The sequence below is a fragment of the Peromyscus eremicus genome, chromosome 23 (assembly GCF_949786415.1).
Source record: "Peromyscus eremicus chromosome 23, PerEre_H2_v1, whole genome shotgun sequence".
Lineage (NCBI taxonomy): Eukaryota > Metazoa > Chordata > Mammalia > Rodentia > Cricetidae > Peromyscus > Peromyscus eremicus.
Genome location: NC_081438.1, coordinates 34,338,040 through 34,351,294, shown reverse-complemented (window position 1 = coordinate 34,351,294; position 13,255 = coordinate 34,338,040). Strand labels below are relative to the sequence as shown.

Sequence of the window (13,255 nt, the reverse complement as noted above, 5' to 3'; positions counted from 1 at the left end):
AAGACACCACTACTGTGCTCACAGGTGTAGTAGTCTGCCTTACCTTCAGATCTCTGTGGACAATGCCCATGTTATGTATGTAAAAGACACCTTCCACCAATTCTTGAAATATTTTTGTTGCAACACTGGCCATAACGTAGGGACCTGGAATTTTAAAAAACAAATGGTTTCATATCCCTATTTCTTTGAACTCATTAAATTATATTAACATCTAAATATTAAATGTTCTCAACAAATTAATCTTGGAAACTTCAACAGTCAAACACTCCAGAATGGCCTAAAACAGAACTAAGGAGGAAGGATTCTTTGCTAGCAAAGAAAAAAATCACAGACTGAAACCCAACACTGACACTTTGCTTCCAAATAGGTACTTAGCTTAGCCAGAAACTCTGTACTAATGACTTTCTAAACAATAACCAGGCATTAGGTGACTAAATTACAGCTTCAGTCCTCTTTGAGTCTTCCCATGCTGGGGTTGAAGGCTAGTCTACTGTCCTAGCCCACACTGGATTAAGACATTATTATAAACACCAGAACAAGATAAAACATAAATTACCTAGGCACGGCAGCTCATGTTGATAATCCTAACACTTGGGAAGTTGTAGCAAGAGGACCACCTCTAGTTCTAGGCCAACCTGAGCTACACAGTGAGATTCTATCTCAAAAAGGGAGTGGGGGAAGATAAATTTTGTTCAAGGCATAAGCTTCTCTCCATCATTTCTCAGATTTGCTAAAAATGACTAAATAATGAAGAATACAGTAAAAACACAGGAGGGATGAACAGTTCACTTAGACAGTGGAGTGGTTTTTAATGGTTTTAAGATACATCCAGCCTGAGGCCCATCAATTCATGCATCCCAGGACAGTTATGAATGCAGCCCAACACATTTATAGAAACCAAGGTCATACTGCACAAGTTTGGATGCCCTGTACTAAAACAACAACTTTTTAAAGAATTATGGACTTTCCCTAATACATTTAGTAACATGAAAAAAGGAGGAAGTAGGTTTTAATTCTTAAAAAATTTTACTTATGTGCATATGTGTGTGTGTGCATTGTATACATGTGCCACAAGCATCTATGTGCCACAAGCATGTGTGAATGTCAATTTGTGGAGTCAGTTTTCTCCTCCCACCATGTGGATCCAAGGGATCCATCTCAGATTGTCAGGCTTAGGGGACAAGCACCTTGACCACTGAGCCTTCTCACCAACCCCTTTTTGTGGTTGTTGAAGACAGAGTGTCATATTGTAGCCTGGAACTCAAGACAGCCTTTTATGTCAACCTCTTGCGTCTGGGATTGAAGGTATGAGCCACCAACCACAATGGCTACAGAAAGAGCTCGACAGCAAGGGCAGGGCAGGCAGGGCTGGTTTATGTCTGCAATCCCAGCTGTCATGCCCATAATTCCTCTGGCTAGAGACAATTTTTTAGTCTTCTCTCGTCTCTAACGACACTACTGTTTCAGGACTCATTAGTTTCTTCTCTGAGACAGGGAAGGCTTTGGAGCTCACTGGCCAGCCAACCCAGCCAAATCTGTAAGCTCAAGGTTCAGTGAAGACACAGTCTCAAAAATAAGGAGGGAATGACTGAGGGAGACACCTAAAATCAACCTCTGGTCTCCACAACATGCAAATGTGCGCGCTCGCGCGCGCGCGCGCACACACACACACACACACACACACACACACACACACACACACACGGTCTCCACAGCATGCAAATGTGCACACATTCACACAAGTATGTACATTTAGCACATATATACACCAAAAAATTTCTATCTGAAATCACTGATCTACGTTACAATTTAAATACTGTCTTTGTTTCTTTTCCCGTTGCCATCATAAAATGCCCCGACAAAAGCAACTCAAGGAGAAAAGGCTTATTTCAGCTCTCAGTTCAAAGTCACAGTACATCGTCACAGGAATGTAATGATGGCAGGAGCTTGAAGCCATTGGTTACACACCTCCAGTCGGAAGTTGAAAAGCAATGAATGAATATTATCACGCAGCTTATTTTCTCTCTGTTATATAGTCCAGGGTCACAACTCAGGGAAAGCTGCCTGCCTAATCAAGATAACCCCCTACAGGCATCCCCAGAGGCTAACCTAACCTAAATTATCCCTCATAGGTGTGTCAAAACAAATCCAGGTGATTCTATATCCTGTCGGGTTGACAGTTAACATCAACCACCACCAATACCAACAAACACTTTATCACAGATAACTACCAAATTCATAGCTGGTTTTGAAAAATACTGAAATAAACAGACTTATAGATGGTACTTACAAGCAGCTTCATCCACATACTCCCGGCTCCGCTTGTTCCTCTCGGCTATCCAGTCCCACAGGGACAGCTCACACAGCTGCATCTGGATGTGCAGCATCAGGTGGTACCGAACCTAGAGGACACACAGCATGCTCCCATCTGCCGAGTTTCATACTCTTCACCTGTCAACCAACACTCACTGGCCTACTTTAGGTCAAACACCACGACTAACCGCTGCCTAAAGTCTCCCAAAGGAGATTGATTAACCAAGATCACACTGTAGTCTAAGGCTGGAGATGGGGCTTAGCATGCAGGAAACCCTGAGTAACCTATTCTGGTTTCTTTTCACTTTATCTTACATTACTATTTTTTAGATGCCTGTTTGTATTCTGAGAGAAAGGGTGTACATTCGGGTGGGTGTGGGTGGAGTTGGAGGAGAGAAAATGGTAATCAGAATATAGTATATAAAAAAAAAACAAACAAAAAACTATTTGCAATTAAAAAAAAAAAAAAAAAAAGAGGGTGAGCTGCTACTGCTCCAGCCACCCTGCCTGCCTGCCTACCTGCCTGCCTGCTGACATGCTCCCTGCCATGCATGAAGGACATGGACTCCAACCCTCTAAAGCTGTGAGCCCTGTGGTGACATATTGTATAACGGAATAAAATATACCTGAAGATCAGAGAACAGAATAAGCCACTAGGTTAAACACAGAGGCCAGACAGTGGTGGCGCACACCTTTAATCCTACCTAGCACTGGGGAGGCAGAGATCCATCTGGATCTCTGTCAGTTCAAAGCCACCCTGGACTACATGAGACTGACTCAGTCTAGGAGAGAAACAGAGCCAGGCAGTGGTGGCACACACCTTTAATCCCAGTGCTTGGGAAGCAAGTGCCTTTAATGGCTGGGCGGAGAAAGGTCTATAAGGCGTGAGGAGACAGGAACTAGAGGCCTTTTAGGCTGAGGATGCTTTTTCAGCTGAAGCCCTTTCGGCTGGAGCTCTTTCAGGCTGAGGAGCTGGTGAGGTGAGAGGTGGTGGCTGTGGCTGCTCTGCTTCTTTGATCTTTCAACTGTCACCCCAATATCAGGCTCCTGGTTTTACATTACAAGACCGTTTAGAGTTCATGTTACAGAGCCCCAAATAAACTTTTCTTCTGAGTTGCCTTGGTCATGGTGTCTTATCACAGCAATAAAAAAGTAACTAAGACAGTTGACTTCTTTAGATTGTGTCTTGTTGTGGGTATTTGTACACTGCATGAAAATGTAATGTTGGGATTGGTGTAATAAAACACTGGACGGAGGTATAGACTTCGGGCAGAAAGAGAACTCTGGTAAGGCGGGGGCGGAGTCGCCAGCTGAATGTGGAGGAATTGGCATGAGCAGTACGGAGAGATGAGGTAGTGAGTCACGTGACAGACATAGATTAAAAATAAAATAAAATGGGTTAATTTAAGTTCTAAGAGCTAGTGGGACGAGCCTAAGCTAAGGCTAAGCTTTCATAATTAGTACTAAGTCTCTATGCCATTAGTTGTGAACTGGCAGCCCAAAGGAAAATCCAACTATAGTGTCTTGCTAAAGAGAGAACATTAAGCTTATAGCAGCCAACTGAATTCAGCATTAAGGAAAATGTTCCATTAAAAAGAAAGTGTGCAGACACACATATTCTTCCACAAGAATTATTTTGGTACATACAGATTTCCAATCCTATCCTGACAGATTGTAATCTGTCATGTAGACTCCATTAATGTTCAAGTTTTGTGTGTGCAATGTATGGGGGTCTGTGGATGTTCATGTGTGTATGCAAGATGCATGTTTATGTGGGAGCCAGAATTCAATCTCAGGTGCTGTCCATCTTGTTTTTAGGGACAGGGTCTCTCACTGGGGTGTAGGGTGTGTCAGTTAAGATAGACCAGCTGGCCAGTGAGCCCCAGATATCCACCTCTCTTCACTCCCCCAGTGCTGGGATTACAAGTGTGCACCATGACACCCAACTTTTTATGTAAGTTCTGGGGATCAAACTCAGGTCAGGCTTATATGGCAAGCATTTTACAACTGAGTTATCTCTCTATCCCCTAATGTTCTAGTTTTCTAAACACAATATTAATGAGAGTCTGACAAGCATGTTAGCAAACTTACTACAGTAAAAGTTCCCTGACAACTGACCTAGTAATCTTCCCGGAGTCACCAAAGTCACATTTCAAAAATAGAAAATTGTTCTGCATGAATATATGTATCTATTTATGGTATAATGCTAATAATATACTAGACATAGATGGTGAATGAAGCTTCCAACTCCAGGGCACACAATTGAGACTATCCAGAGGTGCAGTGATCCAATGTGAAGATCAGTAAAGGTTACTAGGAGCTAAGTAAATGGGGAAGACTAACTACTACGACCTTACAGCAGGCCTGGGGATGGGTTAGTAGAGTGCTTGCTAGAATGCACAAAGCCCTGGGTTTGATTCTCAGAAATGAGTATCAACTGGAATTCCAGCATTCTAGAAGTAGAGGCAGGAGGATCAGAAGTTCAAAGTCATCTTTGACTACACAGCTCACTCCAGGTCAGCCTGGGTTACAAGAAACCCTGTATGCGGGGAGGAGAGGGCGGCCCAAACCTGAAAAATACCATACAGTCCACGAGACTAAACAAAGCCACATGGAAAGATGGAGCACCACCAGAAGTCAGCTAAAGAAGGATGCAGCACAAGGTCAAAGCCCTAACGTAGCTGTGGGTGAACTCCTTAGCAGGATCTGGGAAACCACATTACCTCTGTCTGCTCCAGCAGGTTCAAATTGCCTTCAGAAGACTCATCCGTGGACACAGAATTCCCTTCCAAGTCTGAGTTATGCCCCAGCGGCAGCTGATGCTTGACAACTGGTCTGATAGACAAATCGGTCAAGCCGTTTTCTCGGAGCTCAATGGACGATTCAAATTCACTGCTGTTCCTGATCACTAAATCGGCAGTGTAGCTCACCAGGTTGTTATTCTCATTTTTAATGTCAGATTCACCAAAAGGTTTTTCTTTTTCTGAGGTGAGTTCGGCAAAGATAATGGATGAGCTGCTTTCATTGTCTTTAACATCACCTTGATCGCTAGAAATAAAAATACAGTAAGACAAACGTGAATGTCAATGACAAGAGTATCTAAATGGTTTTTTCATTAACTTTGATTTGAAATACTGACAGAGAGCCAGAAATGGTGGTGCACATATGTATTCCCAAGGCCCAGGAAGCTGAGGGAGGAGGATTATGAAATTTGAAGTTAGCCTGGCCTACAAAGTAAATTAAAGAACAGTCTGAGCTGCATAGCAAGACCCTGTGTCAAGGAAGTCAACTAAAGTAAATACAACTCTGACAGGAGAAAGAAACTTAGTATTTTATAGGGAAAATAAGCAAAAGGACAAAAGGATTAAAAAAAAAAAATAAGCAGACAGTAAGTCTGTAACATTCCTCCCAAGTTCCTAGTAGTAAAGACAAAAGCGAGTCACTGCAGGTGACGAGTCACTGCAGGTGACAGAAAAGAATTATTTATGTGCGCAGTAACACCAACCCACATACCTGTCCCCATCATGCTCCGACAGCACTTCAAGAGAGGGCAGTTGAATGGGAACTCTGTCTGCCAAACAGAAATAAACACAAACATCTGTAAGCAGCCATGATTTTCACAGCTCAGATATACAGACGGCACCAAATGAAGCTGCAAGTCAACAGGAACACAGCGAGTCTAAGAAATGGGGGCACCCTAGTAACGGCAGAGATCACCAAGAGTTCCAGAGATCTGTCAGTAAATCGTCGGTTTGGAGGACCCACAGACTCAATCTTAGTTTTGCTGTAGTGAAAAGCAACTCCAGGCAAAAAGTGAGTCGGCTGGGGCTGGAGCAATGGCTCAGCACGTAAGAGCATTTGCTGCTCTTTTGAGGACTTGGGTTCAGTTCCCAGCACCCATATCAGGCAGCTTACAAACACCTGTAACTCCAGTTCCAAAACATCTGAAACCCTCTTTGGGTTCCATGGGCACCTGCACACACATGGTATACACACATATACTCAAACTAGGATGCACCCTGCTGTGTCTTTTTGCATGATTGCTAGAGATCCAAACTTAGGTCCTCCTGCTTACATGGCAGGCATTTTACCAGCTGAACCATTTCCCAGCCCCTCCATCTGACTATTTGAAAGTGAAAAACCTCCTACAGCTCAGTAAGAGAATGCTTGCCTAGCAAGTTCAATCCTCAGCACTGACAAAAAAACAAAAACACACACACACACACACACACACAACTAAGAAAAAAAAATTAAAACTGTGTTTACAAGCACATGCTTGTAATCTTAGTCCTCAGGAGGCTGAGATAGGATCTTGACTTAAAGGCCAACTTGAACTAATTAACTTTGAGACTAATTTGGGGTGGTTAACAGTGCAGACGTTGTCTCAAATTTTTTGTAAAATAGTAAGTAAATAAAACAACACCATTCTCCACTTGTGTGTGCAAGGGCAGGGCAGACTTGGCTCAAGAGCAGAAGCTCACTAGACATTCATGTACAGATTGAGTACATGGGGGAGGTAGAGACCAAAGCACTTCAGATTTGGGACTTTTTTCTTTTTTTCTAGAATGTATGTACAGAATACCAGAGGTCTCCCCAGTCCTAAAATCCAAAAAAGTTCAAATCTCAAAAAAAAATTGGTGTGCTTTTATGAGGTTCTAAAAGTTTTAGATTTGGGAACTTTTCAGAGTCTCAATTTTTAGACTAGGGACAGCTGACTTGTATCAACAAAAACTACCTCCCTTAGCCAGACACAGTGGCTCATGCCAGTGATCCTAGCACGCCAGAGGCACAGACGGGAGACGGCAGCAGGTTTGCGGGCGGCATGTAGAGCATACCAGGCCAGCCAGGACTACAGAGTAAAACCCTGTCTCAGAAAACCACCAGGGGCTGCAGAGATGGCTCAGCAGTTACGATGCAGAGGATGACCCAAGTTCTGTTCCCAGCACCCATGTCAGGTGGCTGACAATTTACCAGTTCCAGATCCAGGGAATCCAATACCCTCTTCTGGACCCTAAGGGCACCAACAAGCATGTGTGTACATTCCCACACACAGAAACATATTTATACACATAATTAAAAGTAAATAAGCTAGGCAGTAGGTGTGGTGGCACACGCCTTTAACACCAGCACTTGGGAGGCAGAGGCAGAGGCAGAGGCAGGTAGATCTCCATGAGTTCAAGGTTAGCCAGAGGTACATAGACTCTGTCTCAAAAAAATAAAATAAAACGTAAAAAGTCCTGGGGGATGTCTTTCTGTACGCTGTGAATATATGTTGTTCCCACTGGTTAATAAATAAATTGCTTTGGCCTATAGCCAGGCAGCTTAGAGGCAGGCAGGAAATCCCAAGGAGAGAGACAGGAAAGAAAAAGACGGAGTCTAGAGATATGCCAGCCACCGGGGAGGAGCAACAAGATGCCAGCAGACTGGTAATGCCGTGGCCACTTGATAACTTATAGACTGATAGAAATGGGTTAAGTTATAAGAGCTAGCTAGCAAGAAGCCTGCCATAGGCCATACAGTTTGTGAAAAATTTTAAGCCTCTGACTGATTATTTTATAAGTGGCTGAGGGACCTCGGGGCTGGGCGAACTGGAGGAAACTTTCAACTACAAAAGTCTTTTTTTCAAAGCTGGGTATGGTGGCACAACCTTTTTAATCTCAGCACTCAGGAATCGGAGGCAGACAGACCTCTGTAAGTTCAAGACCAGTTCTACATAGGGAGTTCCAGAACAGCTAAAGCTATATTGAGAGACTCTGTCAAAAAAAAAAACACAAGCCCCCAATAAATAAATAAATAAATGAAATGAATGAATGACTAAATGAAATAAAAAGCAACTTACCTTGTGGCTGCACCACATGAACATGTTCTATCCATGCAGTGTGATAGCCAACAATGTTGGGGTGTTGGAGACCTGCCAGAACCTTTACTTCTCGTAGCACCTAAACAAAATAATTAGAATTGTTTTTTACTGGCAATTTGTTACCCAATACTACTTACCCTGGAAGAAAGATAGTAACCCTCTGAAAGAGGAATCTGAACTATGCAGAAATAACAGGAACAGTCCTGTGAAAGACAAACAGCAACTGTTTTTTCCTGCTATTTTTGGAGACAGGATCTTTCTAGGCAGTCCTGGCTGTCCTGGACCTCAAAATGTAAACCAGGCTGGCTTCGAACTCACAGAGATCGTCCTGCCTCTGCATCTCAAGTGCTGGGATTAAAGGCGTGTGCCATCACGCCCAGCCAAACAGCAATTGTTACAGCAACTCCACGCTTACTTTACGTGTTGATAGTTCTTGTACCCTCCTCCCCACTGTAAGCAGACACCAGGCTTCCTCCTACTGCTTTCTTACCTTTATCTTCTTTCCTTTTTAAAAATTATGCTCAGAACTTAAGAGCCTTGAGCATGCTAGATAAACTCTCTACCACTGAGCTGCACCCCAGCCTCTGTGGAGCCCCAGCCCCTGTGGTTCTGTTTGCTTCTGAGTTTGTTTTGATGGTGTCTCACAACGCAGCACAGGCTGGCTGCGAACTCCTGTCCTCCTGCTCAGTATTCTGAGCACTGGGATCACAGCGGTGACATGATGGGTTTGTCACTGTTATTTAAACAGTCAGAGACACAGTGACGCAGAAGAGAAGGAAATTTACCCAGGACCACACAGCATGTCAGTAAGAGATAGGCCTATACTAGGCTCATCCTTTTACATAACAAGTACTTAAAAAACTAATTTCTCACCGGTGACACAGCTCAGAAGGCAAACGCACTTTGCTGCCAAGCCCGATGACCTGAATCTGGTCCTTGGGATCCACAAGGTAGAAGGAAGAGAACCACTCCCACGAGCTGTTCTCTGACCTCCACACAAGCCCTGTGGGCACACATCCATGTACAGACATCTACACAGCCTGTCGTACGACTTTAGTCTTAGCATTTGGGAGGCAGAGTCTACATAGTGAGACATAATCTCAAAATAAAATGATATATAAAATAAAACAGAAAAAATAAAATTTTAAAGAAAAATTACATCAAATAAAAATTTCGTTTTTATATTTACTGATAAAACCTCCTATTTAGCAAATATGTAATAATATAGATCTAACTCTTCAAAACAAATCGCAGTTAGTTGTGTCCCTCACAGCTCCCTCCTGTGCTGTCCTCTCTCTGTACTACAGTAGAACCTAAAGCCTTCACATGGAGGCAAGTGCTCGCACTCTGTGCTGTATCCCCTGCTTTCTTCTGACTTTTTGAGAAAGGGTCTTACTAAGCTGCCTAGAGGTGAACTCACTTGGGAGCGCTGGTAGGCCTTGAACTTTCAACTCTCCAGATTCACCCTGAGTAGTGTGATTACGTACCTGACTTGCCAGGCGTCCTTCACCATTTTTTTTTTAAACAATGAGGTTTTACTATAGAGTCTGGCTAGTCTCAAGTGACCATCCCACCTCACCCTCCCTAGTAGCATAGACCACTAGTACATGAAGCAGGTCCAGCTCAAATCATACTGTTTTTCTGATGAGGATGGCTTTTATGATAGGGTCTGGGACAATCGGTCTAGCCTGCAACTTGGTCCATAACAGAGGCAGACCTTGAACTGACCCTCCTACCTCGAATTAGCACCACCAGGCCTGGCCCAACTCAAATCATTTTCTGAAATCCTACCTTCAGGGTTAGCGAGATAGTTTGGTCATAAAGTCATCAATTTGCCAAGCATGAAAGCTTGAGTTTGATGGTCAGAATTGACATTTAAAAGAAAAAAGGACTGAGCATGTCACATGATTGTAATCCCAACCATGAGGACGTTGAGATGAGGATCCCTGGAGCTCACTGGCCAACCAATCCTGCTTACTTAGTGAGCAGCTGTAGTATAGTGAGAGACTTCGTCTGTAAAACCAAGATGGATGATGCCTGAGGAACATCACTCACAACATGCACCCTCACACACACACTCAACTGCATGTGCACCTGCACACACACACATCCAAGATCATACCTTCATACAGTCTGTTTTAGTTGCACTGTTAATCAGGATTTTCTTAATTGCATAATGCTGACCGTCTAATTTGTTCCGGACCTTAAAAGCCAGAAGAAAAGAAAAAGTATTAAATTCCATCAAATGCACCTGAATAAAGGAATTTACAGCATGTGAGCTTTGATAATCCAAACCAGCCAGAGATCAAATTAAGCTTAAGCCATTCTTCCTACAAGGCGGAAAGTCAGCCCTAGTCTTCTGGAGCAGGTCCTTTGCAAACTAACTGTGTCCAACCTCAGGCTCCCGGCCTGAAGACCAGGAATGCTAGCAAAGTTGAACGTACAGTCCTAAATGCAAAAACACCATGTTTTCAGTAACACAATTGTTTATTTTATTCTTTTTGAGACCAGGTCTTGGTTAGCCCAGGCTGACCTCAAGCTCACTATGTAGCCAAGGATGACTCTGAACTTGTGATCCTCCTGTCTCCAGCTCCTACAGACATGCAACACTATGGGTCTGTGTGGTGCTGGGGATCAGGTCCAGGGATTTGGGCATGTCAGGCAAGAACACTACCAACCGAAGTGTATGTATAACAGCACAACTTTTTTTTTCTATTTTTTTTTTTTTTTATTTAATGCCGAATGCTGTTTATTGAAGGAGGGAGGAGATCTTAAATACAGGCTTACAGCACAATGGGAGAACCCTGGAGGGCAGAAGTTCGCTACGATACAGCACAACTTCTTACAGCACACTGTTTTCAAGTGCCAATGCCTTATCATTCTGTCGAAAATCTTTAAACTATGGACTGAAAACACTAAGTTCAAAATATTCTTAAATTATATTTTTATTAAGCTTGTTCTTTGATGTTGTACGTACTGGGTACTTTTGTGTGTCAACTTGACACAAGCTACAGTCATCAGAGGAAGGAGCCTCAGTTGAGGAAATTCCTCGATGACACTCATTTGTAGGGCATTTTCTCAATTAGTGATCAATGGGGGAGGGCCCAGCCCATGGTGAGTGATGCCATCCCTGGACTGCTGGTCCTGGGTTTTATAAGAAGGCGGGCTGAGCAAGCCATGGGGAGCAAGCCAGTAAGCAGCTCCCCTCCATGGTCTCTGCATCAGCTCCTGCCTCCAGGTTCCTGCTCTGTTTGAGTTCCTGTCCTGACTTCCTTCATTAATGAACAGCGATGCTGAAGTGTAAGCCAAATAAACCCTGTCCTCTCTGACTTGTTTTTTGGTCATGGTGTTTCACTGCAGCAATAGAAACCCTAAGAACAAAAAAGAAATCACTTTCACCCCCACCCTTGTTAATCCCCTTCCTTTCCACAAATCCTTTTCCCACATACATCTCTTCTTTACAACACTTGTTTTTCTCTTCTTTCTTCTGTCTCTGTCTCGCTCTCTCTTAGAAAAGGTCTCACTATACAGTACTGGCTGGACTGGCATTTACTTTGTAGACCAGGCTGGACTCAAATTAGGAGACCCACCTGCCTCTGCCATCCCAGTACTAGAATTAAAGGTGGGCCACCAAGCCTGCCTTATAACACATTTTAAATTATAGAATAAAAACTCAAAGTTTCCAGAATCTAACTAAACAACCAACATTAATAACATGGTTAGGAAAAAAATTAAAACTTATTGAAATAAAAACACATTGTTTAAGGAATCTCTAGGTATTTCTAATCATAAAAATGAAAATAACTTCTCAAAACACACAAATGGCATAATAGGTTAAAATGAGCAAACAAAAAAAAACAAAAACAAAAACCACCAAACCTTGTATACTCTTCCATATCCTCCTTTTCCTAAGATGGCAAGCTCTTCAAATTCATTTAAGTAGCGTGAGGTTTGTGCTTCAAAAGCTATCTCCCTGGATCTAAAAGTTAAATACAGGCAGGCCATCAATATTAAGATGTGACAATCAAAGGTATGCACTGTGTTACCAACCTGCTGAGACTCATTTATCAGTAAACTGCAGGGTAGAAAGAATCAGCTATAAGGAAATTTCTAATTTCCTATGGGAAGAAAATGGTAAATTAAGAATGTAATAAAAATAGCAAGAAGGCTCATTAAATTTAGTAATTAACATTCCAGCAGAAATCAGCAATAATGTTTTATAGACAGAGAAACTGGACAGAAGTAATGAGTGTGAGTAATTAGGTGAGCATTTTCTTCCTTGCTGAGAGACTCCAGTTAGCCAAAGCATACCCTTAGACTTCTAAACCTGCTGTCTTTACCTCCTAAGCGCTGAGCCGACAGTCATGTACACCAGGCAGTTTTACTTTAATTTCTTGTCTTAGTGTTTTTCAGGGGTTGTTGGGGATTTGAAACAAGGTCTCACTCTGGAGTCCAGGCTTCCTAGAACTCACTATGTAGGCCAAGAATGACCTTCAACATGTGGCAAGCTTCCCATTTCTGTTTTCCATGTGCTGGGATTACAGTTGTACGCTACCACAGGACGCCCAACTTTAAAACTCTGAAATGATCCAGGCTCTTTAGAGATTTTTAAAGTTTTGTAAATAAAGTAAAAGGCCAATGGCATTCTCCTGAAAGAAGTACCAGTATTCTAATCAACGGTGGTGTTTGCTGGACATGGTTGCACATGTGTATAATCCCAGCAGGAGATCTGAGTATGAAGACAGTTTGGGTTATAAAGAGACTTGGTCTCAAAAAGTACCAGGGAAGAGGGCTGTGGTGATGGCTTGATGTGGAAGCATGAAGACTGCAGCAAGCAGATCCCAGCACCCACAAAAACACCTGCAGGCAGATCCCAGCACCCACAAAAACACCTGCAGGCAGATCCCAGCACCCACAAAAACACCTGCAGGCAGATCCCAGCACCCACAAAAACACCTGCAGGCAGACCCCAGCACCCACAAAAATACCTGCAGGCAGATCCCAGCACGACAAAAATACCTGCAGGCAGATCCCAGCACCCACAAAAACACCTGCAGGCAGATCCCAGCACCCACAAAAACA

At 43.0% G+C, this 13,255-nt stretch overlaps 1 protein-coding gene across 2 annotated transcripts in view; it reads right to left on the bottom strand.

The window, feature by feature from the left end:
• Eif2ak1 (eukaryotic translation initiation factor 2 alpha kinase 1) overlaps positions 1-13,255 on the bottom strand; it is a 37,424-nt gene that overhangs the window by 14,013 nt on the left and 10,156 nt on the right. For both annotated transcript variants that reach the window (XM_059249120.1, XM_059249121.1), the window contains exons 5-11: positions 12,053-12,152; positions 10,296-10,376; positions 8,153-8,252; positions 5,827-5,884; positions 5,037-5,361; positions 2,291-2,402; positions 44-144 (exon numbers count right to left, since the gene is read on the bottom strand). In XM_059249120.1, coding sequence (XP_059105103.1) covers positions 44-144; positions 2,291-2,402; positions 5,037-5,361; positions 5,827-5,884; positions 8,153-8,252; positions 10,296-10,376; positions 12,053-12,152 — 877 coding nt within the window. The remainder of the gene's footprint in view (positions 1-43; positions 145-2,290; positions 2,403-5,036; positions 5,362-5,826; positions 5,885-8,152; positions 8,253-10,295; positions 10,377-12,052; positions 12,153-13,255) is intronic.